The sequence below is a fragment of the Triturus cristatus genome, chromosome 12 (genome assembly GCF_964204655.1).
Source record: "Triturus cristatus chromosome 12, aTriCri1.1, whole genome shotgun sequence".
Lineage (NCBI taxonomy): Eukaryota > Metazoa > Chordata > Amphibia > Caudata > Salamandridae > Triturus > Triturus cristatus.
Genome location: NC_140595.1, coordinates 795395581 through 795415908, shown reverse-complemented (window position 1 = coordinate 795415908; position 20328 = coordinate 795395581). Strand labels below are relative to the sequence as shown.

At 46.5% G+C, this 20328-nt stretch overlaps 1 protein-coding gene across 1 annotated transcript in view; it reads right to left on the bottom strand.

The window, feature by feature from the left end:
* GABARAP (GABA type A receptor-associated protein) overlaps window positions 1–12531 on the bottom strand; it is a 42170-nt gene extending 29639 nt beyond the window's left edge. The window contains exon 1 of the mRNA XM_085638758.1: window positions 12302–12531. Within this exon, the coding sequence (XP_085494884.1) occupies window positions 12302–12391 (90 nt within the window). The 5' untranslated portion in view covers window positions 12392–12531. The remainder of the gene's footprint in view (window positions 1–12301) is intronic.
* Between the last annotated feature and the right edge of the window lie 7797 nt (window positions 12532–20328).

The following is a 20328-nucleotide window of genomic DNA, read 5'->3' as shown; positions in this document are numbered from 1 at the left end:
CTCTGCTTCCTTCTCAGGGCTACTAGGTTTGCGGAAACCTTACTGGGACAGTAGCTAGCATTGCCATCGATTAACCAAATTTCACTCTCCTTGGCGATCTCTGCAATCACTTTGATGCAATGAACAACACCACTGTGCCAGGCATTTTACATGACCTAAGCAGCCAGCTCCGCCCATGACAAAGGACATATTCTAGATCCAGTGTTTAGTAATGAACCTAACATTAATATTGGAAAACCACGTCCGATGATATGGACAGACCATGCCATGATCTCATTCACACTGGAGGGCGGTCCCATCCCCTTTCGGACAATAAGATCACAATCGGCTAGAGCCGACGATGGTCAAAACTGAATAAGGAAATATGAATGACCTCCCTAGCCTAACTAAACTAAACATCCCTCAGAAGAAGAGAGGATTAAGGACTAACTAGATGACACGATCCCTATCACTCCTATGAAGAATGGAAATAAAGAAAAATCAGCTCCTTGGTTCACCTCCCACAAGGTCACCCTAAAAAAAGTTCTAAAATACTAAAAAGAAAATAATGAAAAAATGATGAAGAAAACCTAAAACTCTCCTATCGGATGGCTATCAGACATTGCGATCATAAAATGAAAGAGGCACAGGCATCTATCTCAACTCTCAGACACATCTAAAACCCTGTTCTACTACTATGATCAACAAAATAAGCCTTTGTAGACTCTTCCCTCCTCTATCTCTTTTTTGCGTCATCTCATACCAGTTTTACTATTCAGAACCACTAACAAGTCTTTCTAAACTCTTCCCTCTGACTCTTCCCGCCTCCCCTTTACTCATCCCAAACCTCCTCCTACTGCTATGAGCACCCTAAAAATAGCACCTGTTGGAAATGGCCCTTTTTGCAGGGTTATCCCCAAACTTTATTTTTGCCTGAACCGTTTGTGTTGGTTTTAGGAGTCTGGGCACTTTACCACTGCTAATCAGTGCTAAAGTGCATATGCCCTCTGTGTAAATTGTATTATGGATCGGTGTTTCCATGATTGGATGTTTGACCTACCTGTTAGCCCCTGGTAAAGGGCACTGAGTATGCCGGGGCAGGCAAGTCAAATACTACTAGTGGGCCTGCAGCACTGGTTGTGCCACCCACGGGAGTAGCCCTAAAAAGGTAACTCAGACCTGCCACTGCGCGCAGTTTGTAACTGCCATGTCGACTTGGCCAGTGCACACACTGGCCAGTCCCTAACCTTCCCTTTTCTTACATGTCAGGCACCCCTCAGGTAGGCCCAAGGTACCCCTGTAGGCAGGGTGCAGTGTATGTGAAAGGTGGGACATGCCCTGGTGTGTGTGGCATGTCCTCATAGTGAATTACAGCCAATTTCGTTTTTCACTATTGCAAGGCTACCGGTTCCCCATAGGACAAAATGGGAGGTTTGTTTAAAACATCTTATAAACATACCTGGCCCAGGGAATTCGGTAAGAAAATAAAATTTAGTATGCCTGAACAAAAGATGCATCTTTTACTGAAGGGGATTTTTACATTCTGTGTTTGAAAATTACACTTTTAGACAGTAGGTATTTTCTTGCTCAGTCATCCTGTGTGCCTCTGATGGAATGTGGATTGCCTGTCTGGATTTTAGATGACACAAGGCTGGGGAGCAGGAGGGGCTCCAGATAGTCTAGGTAGGTCAGGAAAGGGCTGAATAGACCTGGGCTGCGATGGTGGGAAGGGGGAGGAGATAGCCTTGCACCTCAAAGGGCCTGGTCTGCCTCGGACAATGCCGTCTCCACCTCCTGACAGGAAGTCACACCAGAGAAGGCAGAACCTGTTCTGGCCGGACACAGACACCCTCTGCCTGAAAGATCAAATAATTTTGGATACATATACTGGGGCCCAGACTCCTGAACTTTAGAACTCTTTTGGACCGAGAAGACTGCTAAGAAGAAGAGCCGGAGAAGCTGACAGGAGGGACTACCACTTTGCTGTGTGCTTTGCTGTGTTGGCCTGCGGTGGCTGCTTCGGTCTTGGGCAGTGAAGGGACTGGACTTTCTGCAATCTACTTTGTGAGTTTCTCCAAGGGCTTGAGGTAACAGAGGAAAAGCAACTCGACGACGTCAACGAAGCCGCTGCCGACTCAGTGTCCTGACTGCATCGCAGAGGGCACCGCCGCAATGCAACCCTGGTCTCATCGAGGACGCCTGCTGATGCCACCACCGAGCCGCTGCTTGCACCGCGACCTGTGGACACCGCACTCCGCACCGCCTCGCTTCACGACGACGCTGTGGTATCCCCGACGCCGCTCCACGCCGAAATCTATGCCGCTGCTTGCACCGTGGTGCTTGGGCACCGCTCGTAAAGTCACACGATGCACCCCCCTCATCACCGCACCGCAGCCTTGGCCTACCGACGCCATCGATTCCAGTTCATCAGCCGATGACAGCGCTTCAGCAACGATGACTCCGCTGCCAGCACCGTGACCTGCCAGCACCGTGACATGCACCGTCTTCATCTGGCACCGCGACCCTATTCAACGCCGCCACCGAGTCGCTGCTTGCACCGCGACCCGAGGGCACCGCACGCCGCATCGCAGCACCCGACGCCTGCCGACGCCAGCGCTCCTGACTCCAACAGAGAGGAGATCGACCTGCAACGCGTGTGACTTAGAGGACCCGACGACTACTGCACCGACCTGCGGAACAGACGCCTGCGGACGCCGGGTTTTCGGAAGCTCAACAAGAGGTCGCCGACGCCCTGCATTTCTAAAAGGTACTGTTTACGGGTCTTCCCGACAACGTAGCTGACCCGCGACGCCGCGGTCAGCCAGAACTGTTTGGATTTATTTGCTCGCGATGCCGTGATAGCTCGGGACGGAGCTATCGACATCACGGAACTGTTTTTAAAGTTTATTTTGATAACTGTTGATTTTTAAGTACTATAGATTTTTATCGATTTTGGTCTTGTCTTAAAGTATATGAAAATATTGGCCATATTTCTAAAACTGGCGTGGTGTCCTTTTGTAGGGTTACACTGTATTACTGTTGGTTATGTGCAAATGCTTTACACACTGCCTCCAAGATAAACCTGGCTGCTCGTGCCAAGCTACCAAGGGAGTGAGCAGGGGTTATTTTAGGAGTGTAACTCCCTTATCCGGACTAGATTGGTGGTTTCTGCCTGGCTTTGGCACCTGCCCTAGCCTATCAAAAATCCCATTTCTAACAGCGCCTTAAAAATTACTTAAAAAAATTAACTTTCTAGATCCTTCCCTCTTCTGTCCCTCCACTATCCTTTACAATCCAACTAACAGACTAACATGTCCACCGCTCAAATTGATTTCATATTTCCCTGTACTAATTCACACTAATCCTGTTTGAGTTCAGGAGTAGCATGCTACCCACCAAAAAGCGCTTCAACACCTCATCAGGGTTAGCAAGCTCTATATAAATTCAAACGCTTCCTCCCTCTATCACGCCACTATCCTTTTTCAGTTCAAATAAACTCACATGGCCATCGCTCAAATTAATTTCATATCTCCCTGTACTAATTTACCACTAATATTATTTGGGTGCTTGAGTAGGGTACTATTCGAAGTACTTCAACCCCTCATCAGGAACAGTAAGCGCTTTAGAAATGCAATTACAATTCAGGGCTCGAAAAATCCGAAAAATGGTACTAGTCCTGCAGGTCTAGTTCCTTGGAAAATCCCCTCGACCTCACTTCAACCTGCTTGACCTCCGTCTCCGAAAACGGAGCAAAAGTGACAAGGTAACAAGATTTAAAGGCATCTTTATTGCTCATTCCCTTTGTGAGCAATAAAAATGCCTTTAAATCTTGTTATCTTGTCACTTTTGCTTCGTTTTCACAGACAGAGGACAAAAGTTAGTTTCTCTTCCTACTCCCCAGAAAGGGCGAGTAGGACCTAAAAATAGCTCATCCTCATCAATTCTCCCTCGCAAATGCGAGCGGGCGAGTGGATTTGTCGAGCCCTGCAATTATAATAATGTGTGAAAATGTCATCACCTTAGTGTATTGATGTGTTTTGGTTGCAGGGGTGTGGAATTTAATAAACGATCTACATGCCCATGGGACAGGTTGCCTCATGACTACCTGTCCTGGAAAAAAATCCACAACTCTTAGGTGCCATGCTGTGCAGCCACAAATTATGGTGGCATTCTCATTACATAGGAGCTCTGATAATAGTCTCTCCGATTATGAAAGTGCTCATACTATAGAGGGGTTTGAATTCTTGCACAGCCCTTATTTTGCCATCTTTCTGCAGATCTACATACTGGGGCTGGAGGTAGCGGTAATTCTAGAGTTGAAATGCCATTCTGAGCCTGTGCGAACCTACTAACTTGCATGTTTTAGGGGTTTTCACCAGATCTTCTCTAATCTTGTTCCATACTGAGAAAGTTTGGAAATGTACTCCTGACAATAGCAGAAGTAAACCTTCTTCCAGAGTTGGGAAAAAAGTGGTTTAAGGGAAGAGACTTTTAGACGGTCAACAGATTTTCGCATGAGCAAATCTACACATGCATATTTGTTTGTGCTAAAATGCAGATCACAAATATTTTCTAGGAGTAGGATTTCCTGGCCTACTTCTGTAAATTGTTGTTAATTCATGAAACCTGTAAATATGCATTAATGTGAGGACATATACTAACTAGGTGGTAACTTTTGTGACATTCTTTAAGAACTAGGCATCGAATTAGGTCGGCATTAGCCAAGACCTTTTGTTTCTATTAAAATTCTCTCTCGATTGGCTTCACTGTGAGTGACAGCATTTTGCTCTTTCACAAGGAACATATATCCGCATGCAAAGTAGTTTTGTTCCGTACCAGTGACTACTGTGGCAATGTGTGCTTTTTGAGACCAAAAGGTATTTTTGACAATGTTTGTTATAATGGCGAGGACCCAACAGCTATCACAACAAAAAAAGTTTTATAAAAAAGCATGTCAAAACAAGACACGGATTGCCAAAATGCTGACCACCAATGACAGACCATTTGGCTTCGCAAATGCTTGTTTGTTTTCATATTTCTCATAATCTTGTTGAAAATGGTTATGACGATTTCCAATATTATGGGAAATTCTAGCACGCATCAACATTTTCCTAAATGATGCTTCAAAGAAATGGTATCTAATATTTCACAGTAGTTCAGCAAAACATTTTTTTTCCTGATTGCATTTTTTTGTGTGAACATTTTATTTTGAACACAAAGGATCATTAATCTTGTTTCAAGCTTCTTCAGATATCTGCATCTGATCACAGAGCATTCTGGAAAGCATTATACATAGCCTCATATTCCTAACCTTTACAAAAGTGTGAATACCGTTTTGCACTGGAACCACTGTCAGTGGTGCAGTCCGAGATTACATTTCCTTAGAGAGCTCACCCTAATAATATTTAGCATTTATGAACCATAAACACAAGTCTGAACAGCATTAACGTATAGATACAAATTCTACCTTAACTGCAAACAATGCCCTTCCCTGATCCATAATGTGGTACTGCACACTGCAACAAAAGGTTTTGTGAAGCAGGGGGTTTGGCATACTTGTCCCAAGGACAAATTAGACATAAAAACGTGTTGCCCTGGACCCCAAACAATATGTCCTGGGTGTCTGCTATAGGAATTCAACACCCATGGATTGTAGTAAAATATTTGTTTCCATCACACTTCAGAATTACAAAGAACTTTCTTTCATTTTTACTTTCCTCATTTGTTTTTACTCTGAAAGATCAACACAGTTAATTTTTGTGGTGTGCTAGAAAAAAATAACATCCTGAAGCCTACCCTATAGCATGGGTAGTCAGCAGGATGGATGGTCACATAAAATCTCTCACTTTGATGTCAGAGAGAGAAAGGCAAACACCAACCTCCCTAGAAGAGACAGTATGACATCTGACCTCAGTCTCTGAATGCCCAGCAAATGTTACAAGGTAAGAACAAGATTTAAAGGCCTGTTGACAGAAAGCAAGTTCGTGGAAAAATACAGTAAACGAGATTTGGGCAACGGGAGGGACAAACTCAAGCTGGACATCTTTAAAGCAAATAAAGCCAGCAGATAGAAAGCAATTAGATGTGAGTTAAAAACCACAAGGATAATTGTAAGCAAGTGGCGGAATGGATTCCTAGGTCAACTTTCTGAATGTTCGCAAGATGTCTTTAGAAAACCAGGTCTCTGGATGCTTGTTTTCCGGTCCAGGGAGGTCCTGGCAGTAAGGGCTGGGCTGTTCCCATGTGGAGAAGGGTCAAGACTGATTTGCATATGGCTGGGACCAAACTGGAGTGGCATGGTGAGCAATAAAACGACGAATTTAACACAGATCTGTGACTGGGTGTGAATGTTTGATTTGTTCTGAATTCCGTCCATCATTTGTGGTTTTTGTTTTGCACTATCAGGCTAGGGAGACCCCTAAGGTGGGCCACATGAAGTGGGCACTCGAAGAAGGATTTCACCATCTTGTTTTGATTGTTTATGCCCACTCCCCACTTGAAGTGGTCATACAGGGGGGTGTAGCCACCACAGGGGTAGGTGGCCCGTTGGCTACTACCTTACATTCCCCTTAATTGCCCTAAATTCAGTATTTAGGTGCCCCCCTCCCCTGACACCAAGAACTCACATTTGTCTACCTGGGAACAGAAAAAGGAAAAAAGGAGAGCCAACAACACAAGAACTGTGGACCAGAACCAAAACTGCCACTAAACCATCCCTGGCTGCTGCTCTCCTGGCAATTGAAAGAAACGACTCGTTCTGCGCTGAACAGCCTCCCCAAACCCTTAGAGGACTGTCCAGCACTTCAAAAACCAAGCATCATCTAACTTCGGATGGAGAAGCCACTCCCCTGCTGCTGCAGGCACTGACTGCACTTGTTTGGTACATCGTCATCGTCTTGCTGACCATCAGGTCCACCATGAATGCATCATGCCAGGCAGCGGTTGCCATGGTTGCAGGCGGTCAGATCCGTCTCCCTGCCACGTTTATAGATGCCAGGCCCTCCAGGAGCCGCCAAGCACCAATACCCTAGGTACCGGATTACGTGCAGAAACTAAGGCGTGCTGCGTATCCAACCCGGACACCACCAGCACCAATCTAAACTCTTCAGATGGGGGACTTCAGGACTGACGAGAGCCTCACCGGGAGTCGCCCTGCAGACTTGTTTTCTTTTCCTCTCCAGGTCAACCCAAGAAGTGAAAGTCTCAAACTCAAGGGACCCATCGGCCAAAACACCTCGACACCCGAGCCCCACAGCTGAGTTTAAGCAACCCAATGGTGCCCCATTGTCTCAGAGATCCTGGAGAGTCAAGTCCACCATTGGATTGCTCCACACTTGCCCCCGAATCCCCCCATGCAGCCTTTCTTTTTCAGGTACTTCCTAATAGACTTTAAGGTGTAGCGCTCAAGGCTGTTAATGCGACCAGCACCTCTGCACCCAGACACACTAGGGCAGGTGGATCCAATCTGCTGGAGGTTTCTTGGACCTTGGCCAAAGGATTCCTTAAAAACCACTTTAAAGTAACCGTATGCAGTATATGCGTCTCCCGTAGGAGAACATTACCACGTTTGTGGCTTATACCTCAAAACCTGATATTAGGGTATCTTATATTTTAAAAAACTATAAATCTGAAAGTTCATGTCCGATTCTTATGATTTTTGTGACCGAGTTATATTTAAAAAATCTGTGTATTTTTCTACATTGGCCTTGGATTTCTTATGGAGTGTTTGTCTCATTCATTGACTGCATGTACAACAAATGCTCAACACTCCCCTCTGACAAGCCTAAACTGCTCAACCACACTACCACAAATATGGTACTTTGGATAATTATGGAAAGTCCTGTAAACCAAACAAGGGTTGTCTGGACTAATTGCATGGTGTACGCCTAAATTGGCACACTGCATAAATAGCAGACTTTAATTCTTTCAGTTTGGTAAACAAATTGTAGAACTCCATTGAAAAACAAAACATTCAGTTTGGTAAACAAATTGTAGAACTCCATTGAAAAACAAAACAGAAATTGTGACTCAGTAATGCAAATCTAAAAGATGAAGGCCATCACTGCAAATAGTGCTGTAAAGAAGAAAGCATTATACTCAGGCACTAATATTGGCAGCACCCCTCGGTGTTCAGCTGGTAGACAGCTCAAAACAGGGAAGAGAGACAGATAAGGTCAATGCAGAGATCACTTTTCAGGCGTGTGTGTAAACAGGCTTAGATCAAGCCTGAAAAGAAAGTGCTCAGAATTTGAGGAACGCGGGTCAGTTATGGTTTGCCAGCGAAACTTCTCTATTTCATAGGTACCCGTCTGCATGATAGGAGGAAAATCAAAGCAAATATGAAGTCAATGGATTTAAGAGGACAGAATTCTGCCTTTCTATACCAGATTTGTCAGCGCTCCCTGACATTTCCGTTAGCTAGAAAGATACAGTCTGGACTCCTGACAATAATAAACACCCTAGTGCAAATGAGGAACCTTGCAGTGAAGCATATCACGAGATGTAGAGTGAAAGAAGAACTTGGGCTTTTTTCTGAAAGGATACCAGCATACAACTTGCGTCAGTGGAAGAGGCCGACATTACAGCCAACCAGGATGCTAGGGCCCGCAGCATTACTACCCAGTCTTGCAGGCCAGCAGCACAAGGCACTACAATTCAGTCTCAGAGTACAGGCAGCTGGCACACATCCCTACAACCCAGCAGTGGGTCTTTAGTACTACTGTACCACTTTGACCAGTACAACATTGTATGAAAATTTCTCCTCACCAGCCGGCATACATAGCACTACTAATGTTTCACATGGTCCAACATCAATCAGAACTAAAAGTTCCATGTTGGCTGGAGGCACGCTGTCCTATCAGTACTCCTCTCAGTATGTCATGAGAAAGCATTACCAGCATTCCATGTTGGATGGTACCACACAGCATGATGATCACTTCTCTTTGGCCAACAGTACTCGGCACTACCAGTCTCAAGACGGGATTCCCACTGTTACAAATCAGCTAGCTGTCTACAGCACTATCAATGTGGCTCACTAAATGGCTTTACCAAACAAACAGAGTATAGTAGGGTCTAAGGGAAACTCTTTAACAACCTGCCACAGTTCTATTCCCCAAAATCTACAATATCAATAACCTAATGAACTGGGGGTCTTCCATCAAGGTACCCACAAGTGCCTAGGGCTACAAGGGACAAAAATAAAGAAGCAAAGAAAAGACCTCCACCCTCGACTCAGATGAACGCCAGAGGCAACAACGGACAGAGCGGGGCCTTGTATTCCTGAGCAAGGTTCCAGGCGAGGTGAGGTCCAGTCCCCAATCAAGACGGATGCCTTCTGCATCCCTTGAAGCAAAGGATCTGTAAAGAAAGGTTGTATTGATTCCAACCGTTTAGTGGTGATATGTGCACATTTATTCATTTTTTTGACACATTTCGTTATCAGTTGATACATCCATGCAGTATCAATATTTGACAACTTAGGTCCGGAAGAAAGCCGAGGGCAAAACTTTTTTCCCGTTTGGCTGAAACATGTCTACCTTGATGAATAGCAGTTATTTGTTAACACTGCTTTTTGCACTGTTTGGTTTTATTTAGAGTGTGAGGCGATATTTTCATTAAACAGTGGTTTTCCCCTCACAACTTTATTTAAAACACTGCACTCACTTTTCTTTGCACTGCACAATTTTTCTATGTGATCATTAATCAAAGATATATATGATCAGTTTTTCACTGTCTGGCGCTCCTTCGCTGATTCTAACGAGAGAGCTTTCCCTTGAAGATAGTCTCTATGATCAAGAGACATCATTCGTTTGGGTGGATCACCAGATAAGATTGATCACGTAGACAACTGATGGGAATCCAAGCTCTGCTCAAGGGTCCTCTCACTAAATGGCAACAGATATCGCTAATGTCACCCCTTGACCGGTAGCATACAGCACGCTAAATGTTCCTCGTTAACCCTAATTATACAACGCTGCTCACTTGATGATAGTACATGACACTGCCTCAGTGCCTCATTTTCCAGCACAATATAAAAAGACCGCAGTGCTACAACTATACAATGTTTTGTTCAATAGTTTCTGCACCTAGTAATGAAACAGGCACATTCAAACTCACCGTCACTTGTGTGACGTTAATTTCTGAAAAGATGCCATACTTACTGTACTTATGCAACCCCTATGATCAACCCCACACAAAGAACATTCACAACGGACAGAATACATCTCTGACCCAAAATGAAAGTTTACGGATAAAATCACCGGGAAATCAGTCATTCAGATTTAGTTTAGACGTTTTGCCAAAGATTTCTGTGTGGGGGCATTAGTTTAATTATATTCAGTTCAGGCTCAAAACTAGACTACATACATCTAACAGAGCTCGGTAAAAGGTACGCAGTTCTATTTGGAGTCACAATCAACACTAACTTTAACGTCAACTGTCTCCAGACGTCTCTGCAATATAACCATTGGCACTTATTTTAGTACTTTTTGAGGATAAGGGGTAAAAGGTCCCGAACCCTTACTGACCGTATACTGAGCAAAAGTTCCCTTCTTTGATGCTTGCCCTTGACAGGGGGGAAACCCCTAACCCCCTAATTTAAATAAGATTCAAAACAGGATTGTCAGGGCAAGATTTGTTTCCTATGATTTTAATGGAAAAATTCCCATCACACATTGGTTCATTTTGTGGCTTTTTTATATATTGGTGTTGTCACTTTATCCGTGATAGTGAGTGAAAGAACTGCCAACACGTGTTTCACCCGTTCTCAAAATTTCAGGCGTAATGCCACTCCAGGCCGTTGCAGGCAGTCGGTGTGGATCTACACCGACTGAATGCTACGACCTGGAGTGGCATTACACCCGAAATTTTGAGAATCCTTAAGAAATCTATTGACCAAGACGACCGGATCGACATCTATTATCCTTTATTCCGTCCTGAGGAAGCCCCAGGCCGAATGGCCATGTAAAGGGGCGAAACACGTGTTGGCTGTTCTTCCACTATCACGGATAGAGTGACAACACCAATATATAAAAAAGCCACAAAATGAACCAATGTGTGATTGGAATTTTTCCATAAAAACATAGGAAACAAATCTTGCCCTGACAATCCTGTTTTGAAGCTTATTTTAGTACAACAGCTCGAAAGTACCTATAAAAAAGACATTTTCGGAATGATGGGCGTTTAATGCGTACAGAGCAATACAGGCAAGCAGAAAAGTAAGATACTGACCAAAGTCTGGAGGCACAAAAAAAGCTACTGGTATATCACCCAGTCAAGGCAATCCCTGCTTAGAGGGCACCAAGAAATTCTCCTCAGATCACGGTTAGCTGGCTCTATACTCCCTGGTACTGTTTCGCCCTCCTTACCCAAAGCCACGTTAGATCGTGTTGTAGGGCTTGCTCTCTACACCAGGGCTTATGCTGTCAGTGGACCACAGTCAGAGATGTGAAATACTTCTCTTGGGCTGAGGAATCGTAATACAAACACCATCTGTTGTCTTTTACTGGGTCCTTCAACTCTGCCTCCGTGCACACTCGGGTCTTACCAATGCGGCGAAGCAAGTCTTTACCCCCTCAGCAGACACCTCATGCAACCTCGCATCATTAAACCAAAAGTGATCTCCTAGGTCACACAAACCGTGAGCGAGATCCATAAAATGCGTGCGCTCTAGTGTAACCTTGCAAAACTTGATTAATGCCCTACGCAAGCATACGTGATTATGTATGGTCTGGTAGCTCCTCCTGCGCTGACACTATGTGTGACCTGCAACTAAGATTTGGCAACTCCCTTACGCAAACACCTTGTGACTGGGGTGTCCACGCAAACACCTTGTGACTGGGGTGTCCAACCTAAGTCCAGACAGGATCCATAGCAAATGTCCAAGCTACAACCACTGCTAAACCAGTTAAACTTAGATTCCTTGCATGCCAGAATCGCACCCCGGACTCACGTTGAACACCTCGCCCTGTGCATCCTGACAACACCTCGCTGTCTCTACTACTGAGCAGACAGTTAGGGTGATATGATATACCACCAGATCCTTATCTTTAGCCCCCAGGCAGACGCCCAGTGTCACGAGGTAGCAGTCATGTTACCAGGCGCTTCCCGTCACCATGGTATCCATTAACCCGCCCAGGCCTGTGCTTTAATCAACGGTGCATTCTGGGAGCTATAGTCCTGATTCGCTTAAACCCAGGTCTTCCCTTTAACGAAGTGACTTGCGAAAGGGTGACTTGCGAAAGGGGGGCTTGGGACACGGTGCCGCCGGTGACAAGGAGCGTCTGGTCACACTCGATGCCCCTTCCCTTGCCCCAATTCTTACTGGCACACGGTCGGGATACTTCTTGCGGATCTTCTCGCCCTCGGACCGCCGCTTCTCGAACGGGTGCTCCTCCTTATATACGAACTTCATGTCGGGGCCGTGCGGTCGCTGGGGCTCTCCTCTCTCAGTGTCGTTCCTCTCTGTACCAGGCTCCGCTGTCTCCGTCTCTGTCTGCGGCGCAGCGATACCAACAACAACCGCGTCACCGCCCACCAGCCGCGCCGCTTCCGCATTCACAGACGGAGGTGCGCCAGCGGCGTAAGCCGCCCTGGACATAGAGAGAGGACAGGGCATTACCGCTCTGTGGCGGACATCTTGGAACGGGATGACCTCACCTTAAAGTATTGTTTACACATGTACTTGATAGTGCATCATCCACCACACTACCGTACCTTCGGCATGCAGTCACGCTATTTCCATACATGCCAACATTTCAGAAGAGCAAAGTGGGAGATTTAAAAAAAAAAAAAAAAAAAAAAAAAAAATCGGGAGAATGGGGCCTTCAATCGGGTTTCTGTCATGTATGGACTTTGGAAGTGTGCTGCTGCAGGATCGGACATTTGAAAGCAAATTCACGTGTTTTTTTTATCACCTTTCAGAAGCATGGAGCGCAATGGCAGGCAGAGAAAGAGGGGGATGCAAGAGTTGTGCACTGGCCTGGCAGGTTGCGGTCAGTGCATACCCCCCCTTCCCTCGTCAGCCCGGGCTGAAACAGCTTCCGGGCACACACACAGCCGCCCCCCCCCCCGTACTTCACAGGTGTTTAAAAGACCATTCGGTTGTTAATGGGGCTTTGTTGGTTTTTCACCCCTTCTAGAGCCCCTGCATCGCCATTCTGACTATTGCTGGAAGAATTAGCACGTTACACATTACCAAGCCCTGTCAGCTGAAACCCCGAGGAATAGGGTTTTTGCTTGCAGGAATCGGGAGGCGGGAGACTAGCCTTCAAATCGGTAGTCTCACGCCTGAATCGGGAGTGTTGGCATGTATGGCTATTTCTATTGTTTTACACAAACCTGTTTTGTACTCGAGGCCAACCCTTTCATGAGGAAAGCGTTCACACCCACTGACTGTTCATGTTTTGCAATTATGAAGGTCCTTGGACCTGGTATTTGTATAAGCCTGTGTGTAAAGTTTTGTTTCCTTTTTACCGTTGCAATTCTGATCCTGTTCGTTTTAACAATTCTGATATATTGTATTTTATGTTTAACAATTCAGTTACATTGTATTTTTCGCTTTGGGAAAAACACCAGCTTTTCTTGACTTTACAATTAATTTTACTGATCTTGATTTAAAAGAAAAAGGTTTGTGATCATGCAAGAAGTGGTTATCCCCCACAATTCTTTGACTATTCCAGTTAGGATGACCAACTGGCCTGGGTGCAAATTCAGGACAGTGAGTGTAAAACTTTGGGGAGAGGATGTAGCCTTACGGCTAGAGCGGTTGACCTCGGAGCTGGGGAACCGGTTGGCGTCTCGGCAACGACGCTCAACATCCTGTGATTCTGGCCAAATCACTTAATCTCCCGTGCCTAACTAAAAATGAATGTGTCCTTCTGTAACGAAATTGGTGCTCTGTAAAGAGCTCTGATACCCGATATCTTGGGTGTAGTTCGTGCTATATAAAACTCTAAAAAATAAAAAGGACAAAGGGTCAAAATTCAGGACAAAAATTTGGGGCAAAAGGTACATTTTAGAGACACATCAGAGGAGTTCACACAATATTACATAAGTAAATAGACAACTAACACAAGCACAAGTCTAAATAGGTTTATATTAGGTTGAGAGAACCTTGCACTGCATCTGTTGTGTGCTTGAGTGAAACTTAAATACCCGCGTTTGCATATTGGATGCACCTGGGTAACATGTGCCAAAATGAAATCTCCGCCCACCCCAGAGATTGGACCCTGGTGAGGTGACAGGAGCCCATAAACAAAAGCAGTTTGCCATGTCCTGGGCTCTGGCAGGAGGAGGCCCAGCAAATGCTGTCACTGGCCCATTATCATTCTATGTGATAATTAGGCCGACATACAGAATGATAATGGGCGATAGCTGCGTGTGCCAGGTCGGGGAGGGGCTGATACAGGCCACTGATCACAACAGGAGCACGAGCTGGCACCTGCAATGAGAGTTACAGAACTCACAGGCTGCTTGCAGGGGAATAGCTCACTCTAAAGTCTGAAATTACGGACAAAAGGCGTCCGCAAAAGAATACTTCACGGACAACGGACAAGAGACCCAAATTACAGGCAGTCTGTGAAATTTACGGACGGTTGGTACCCTAACTGCAGTTGCTTTTTGTGTGTGACTAAACTTGGTAAATAACAGAAGATAAATGGTGCATTTTTGCAGCCATACATTACAATACCAAAATTGGAATGCCAATATTTTTGCTTCAGGTGGGGCACTCCCTACTTTTTTTGTGTCAAACTTCTTTTTATTGAGAGTGTGCAACAAACAGAGAGACAGTACTTCGCATCGTCAACTTCTTCATTCCCCCCATCGCTACTGATTACACAGTGTCGTAATGCTCGGGAGTATCAACATTATATCAACTGTCACTGTCCGGCCCCTCTGTCTACACAACATTTCCATAACATATATAACTACCCCTCCTGCAGCCCACCTCCCCTATGGTGGAGAAGACCTATCTGTCGCTATTGGAAAACTTTGCGTCGTGAGCGAGGCGGGTGATGGTGCAGAGACCACGTCTGAAGGGCATGGCTAGGTGAGGAGCTGTTAGGTGCAGTTAGTAGGACAGCCTACTAGAATTCTAGAACTGGAACAAATGTAGGTCCCTCATCGTGGGTGGGCACACCGCCAGGGGCAGGCCATTTGTAATAAAGGACACCAAGGGGCCCCATCTATATTCAAAGTTCTTGTAGTCATCTCTAAAGATGTCCACCATCCGTTCCATGGTGAGTATCTTCCACAGATGGGAGTGCCACTGCGCCTGGGCTGGTGCTGTTTTCTTCTTCCAGGAGGCTGCAATAGCCTTTTTAGTCACCTCCAGGCGTGCCCACATGATCGCCTTATCTGCTCTGGTTTGCTGCTCAAGGACAGATCTCTGAGGCCCAGAAGCACCGTATCTACCGAGGTCGGGACAGTATAACCTAACATCTCTTTCATTTGAGCCAGTATCTCTTCCCAGAACTGTCTAATGGTTGGGCAGTCCCACCAAATGTGGTGAAAGTCCCCCAGTAAGCCACAACCCCTCTAACACAGGCCTGAAGTCTGAGGAAAAATCTGTCTAACTTTGGTGGGAACAAAGTACCAGTCAAAAGGGTCTTATAGTGCACTTCCCTTAATTTTAGTGAATGATTGTTCTTGGAGATATCAGACCACAGATGTTTCCAGTCTCTCTCTGTCTCCACCCACCGCAAAGTACGTTCCCAAAAGTGGGTGTAGCGTGGCTTCGGGGCCCGCATTGTGGAGACTAGGAGACTGTACAGGAAGAAAATCACTCCCCTCATGGAACCAACCTTCGTACGAAGGACTCTATCAGTGTCAAATCTCGTGTGGCGGCCTCCCTGGTGGGGGGTGTAGGGCCCAATGCTTAAATTGTAGGTAGCAAAAGTGTTAAGTAGCTGGAAGATGGAAATCCCGTTGACAGTGCTCAAATGTAAGACTGTCATGGTTATGAAAGAGATCCAAAAGTACAAGGCATCCCCCTCCCTCCAAGCGTCAAATAGGTCCACCTGCACAGCAGGGGGAAATTTAGGATTTAAGTGTATTGGAGTATATGGGGAAGGGCATGTCGTCCATCCCAGACCCTTAGTGAGGTCATCCCATACTTTGAGGGTAGTCCGTGTCGGTGTGCTCAAATAAGCATTGAGCGGTCTTTCTTAGGCTTCCAGAGAAGGTCCCAAATCGTTCTTCCCACTATTACCCGATCCATGTGGAGCCAGTGCTTGTCCGACTGTCTCATGGACCACTCCGCCACCACCCTCAGTTGTGCTGCCTTATAATAGAGGCCAAAGTTCTGGAGCCCCACACCCCCCTCATTCCTTGGTCGCCTTAACACATGAAACGGCAGGCGAGCTCTGCCATTTTGCCATACACAGCACGTGATGAGGGAGCATAGACCTGGGATGAAGTCTCTCTCCAAGTCTATCGAGAGAGCCTGGAACAAATAGAGGAGTTTGAGCAGGACTGTCATTTTGATCGCATGTATGCACCCCAGCCATGACACAACAAGAGGTTACCACCGCTTGAGATCTTGTTGGTTATGGCATAGAAGGGGAGGATAGTTAGCCTTAAATAAACCCTCTCAGTGTGGCGTAATCTGTATTCCCAGTTACACGAGTTTTTGTTTAGCCCACTGAAACAGGGCTTCCCCTTGTATAAGAGTCTTCTCCCTCTCAGACAAAGTCAGGTTTAGTATGGAAGGCTTAGCCAGGGAAACTCGGAAGCCCGCCACCTCTTCAAATTCCCTCAGTTGTCCCGAAGTGCCCACAAGGAGGAATGGGGTGAGGAGAGTGTCATCAGCAGGCCATCTGCGAAGAGCGACAACTTGTGGTCTTCACCCCCAAATCTGAACCCTTTGATTGTTGGAGCTGCCCGAATCCAAGCCGACAGGGGCTTAATATTCAGGGCAAACAGTAGGGCGGCAGTGTACACCCCTGCCGCGTTCCCCTACCCCATTAACTTGTATTCTCGAGCGGGGTGTACATAGTTGGCTCTAATCATGTTGATAAAGGAATCCTCAAAGCCAAAGCCTTTCAGTGTAATAAAGAGAAAGGACCATTCCACCCTATTGTAGGCATTTTCTGCATCCAGCTCTACCAAGATAGCCGGAGTCTTGAATTTGTAAACTTTTTCTATAAGAGGTAGCGTCCTGCGAATAGTGTCATGAGTTTGCCTCCCCTTTATAAAACCCGATTGGTCTCGGTGGATTATATCTGGCATCAGGTTCTCCACTCTAGCGGCCAAGATTGCAGAGTATAATTTGGCATCCTGGTTCAAGAGTGCAATTTGCCTGTAGGAGGCACAATGCTTTGGGTCCTTCCCAGCCTTCAGAATCACCGTAATCACGGCCTCCGCCATTGATGATGACAACTGCTGGCCCTCCGCTATCACATTAAAGAGTGAAGTCAGGTGGGGAATAATCTCCTGAGCGTACGTTTTATAAAAAAATGTGGGCTGTCAACCCATCTAGTCCTGGGAACTTATGTAGTTTTTATGCCGTGATTGCCTGTCTCACCTCCTCCTCAGAGATTGAAAGGTTCAGCCATTCGTTCCAGGTTGGAGGAACTTGTGACAGTGTGAGAGAATCCCGATATCTGAGTTGGGTTTTAGTCTCTGCGGGATCTGCCCGATAGAGTTTCTTATAGAAGTCCCCAAAGATGTTCGTCTTGTCGGGGTCTGAGACTGTTTTATCCCCCCTCCCTCCCTGCAAATTCCGCCTATATATGCCCTTTCCCTTTATTTCCTGGAGTTCCAGAGCCCAATGCGTGCCCACCATGTTGCCCTGAGAGTATGCGTTACGGCGTAAACGGAGGAGAGTAAATTCCACCCTATTTGTGTTAATTGAGTTAAGTTTCCCCTTTAATGCGCTGAGTTAGCGCTTTAAAATCCGGGTGGGTGTTTTTTAATGTTCAGTTTTTATCCACACAAGCTCTACCTCCAACGCTGCTCGTTCCCTCTCTGTCCATCTTTATACCCTCTGGCTGAATTTGGTGTTGTTGTGGAACAGTAACGTTACCCCATTATGTTTGGTGCAGGCAGAGGACCTATATATAAGGAAGTCGTTTTTGTGTCGGAGCCTGAGCTCCTCGAATCTCTTTAAGTGTGTTTCCTGTAGCGCTACGACATCGCATTGATGATCCACTAGAAATTTCCATATTTTGAGGTGGTTGAGTGGGGAGTTCAGGCCCTTTACATTCCATGAGGTTACAGTAATCATCCCTCCAGGTAAGCATATCCCCCTCAAAGTGTGGCCCCTCTAGTTTACACATCTTCTCCTCTCTTCTACGACCCCCGTGTTCTCCTCCCCCCGCAATGACCGCCCTCCCCAGTAGCAAAGTTGTGTTGTAAACTGGCTTCTTCCCTTGCTTCTCCACCATCCCCCTGAAAATAAACCTCCCCCTGGAACTATAAAAACAAGTCACATGGAGAAACCTGGGCTGTGGGGCCAACGGGTTCCCCACAGGGGAGTCCCCCCAGACTAAGGGCATGCTGGCTGGAGCCTTGGCAAAGGCCCACCGCCTAGCTGTCTAATGCTGCCAATAGGATGTAGTTCTCCCTTTCGTTAAGGTCAGCCTGATTGTGGCCGTTTGCGATCTGCAGCGGCTCTGGAATCAGTTCCTTTCCCTTCCTTGGATGGTGTTACTGTCCCTTTCGCTCATCCGGCTTCCAGTGTCTTCCCAAGTGCTCCTGACTGGGGCTGGAACGTGTCTCCCTCACAGCTATGTTTTGGTATGACAACCCTTGGACGCCATCCCCCATTGAATGGATTTAGTACGCACTGGGTCCTTCCCTTTTGCGGGGACTGAAGTAAGCTCCTCCTCAGGGATTGTGAGACCCAGCACTTCCAGTCCTTCTCGGAGCTCCGTGATATGCTGAATCTTGTTGTGGAGCTCTAAGGCAAGCCCAAACGGGTACGTCCAACGATATTTGATGTTGTAAAACCGTAACGGTTGCGCGAGCATTCTGAAGCTTTGCCTTCATTGGAGGGTGAATTACACCAACTGCTGGAACAACGCACAGTAGAAGCCTTGGAAGGCAATCGAGTCCTTTTTCCACGCCACCTCCAGTATGGCGTCCTTAACTTTGAAGGAGTGGAGCTTAACCAGGTCATCGTGGGTACGTCTTCCCTCTCCGGGTGTTGAGGGTCCCACACAATGAGCCCTCTCTATTTTGATTTTCAATTGGTGCGGCCCTAGAACCTCTGCAAAGAGACCTTCCATGAAAGCCTCCAGATCGGGCCCCTCAACACCCTCTTCCAGGTCTCTAATTCTGATATTGTCTCTCCTCAACAGGTTTTCAAAATCTTCGTTTTTAAGGAGGGCCAGCTGTAGTTGTTTATAAAGGTCCTGCATACTTTCTTGGATATCAGCTATACGTTTGTCCAAATCATTTGTTTGGCCTTCCACCTCAATTACTCTTGTTCCTATGGAGTCCACATCATGTTGGAGGGAAGTCATAGGTTCCGTTAGGTCAGCTTTAAGTTGCTCCATTGACGCTTCCAAGTCACTCTTTAACTCTGTGCGCAATTCGGCCTTGAATTCCCTCAAGGAGGCCATCAGGTCTTCTTTGGTGAGCAACATGTCTAACTTGGTGTTTCTCCAATCCTGAAGGTGCTTTTTTTCTGTGGGTGTAAAAGAAAATTTAGACTTTGGGTGCAGCTTTTTTTGGTGAAATAGATGCGAACCCGACTCCTGTGTGGGCACCGTGAGCCTCCAGGCTCCCCATTGACTACAGATCTTCTCAGTCGCTCCCTCTAGTTCTTTTTCTAGAGTGTAGTTGGCTTGGAACCCTGAATGGACGATTGGAACTAGCGGGGAGTTAGATGGGATCAGTGGTGGCCATCTTAGGGTCAGGCGCGTTGTGATGCATATGTCTCTTGCTGTTGGTGACAAGTCAGCCCTCGGAGTTGTGTCTCTGGACAGCTCAGGGACTGACCTGGTGATTCAGGGAGTAGGCCTCCGGTTGAAGTGGCTGCCACAGTCCCGCCAGCAGCTACAACAATATGGGAACCATGTTGGAGTCAGGCGTGGCCGGGGATCATTATTCCTCCCCTGTTGGGATCAACCTTTGGCTTGCATTTGGGGGGCAGACCACCTCAAAGCAGCGCTCAGGGCCATCCGGATACCTCTCGGCACCCACATGCCATTATGCCCCTCCTCATCTTATGCCGCTCCTCGTCTTTCAAGCTGATGGAAGAAGCCTTCCCGGGGTCCCCGACCTCTCCAGACGTTGCCGGTACACTTATCGGGAGGGGGCCGACCCTCACTGCCGCCTGCGGTTCACACCTTGCCTCCGGTCTCAGCCTCAACCTCTCTTGCGCCTCCCAGACGTTTTCATAAC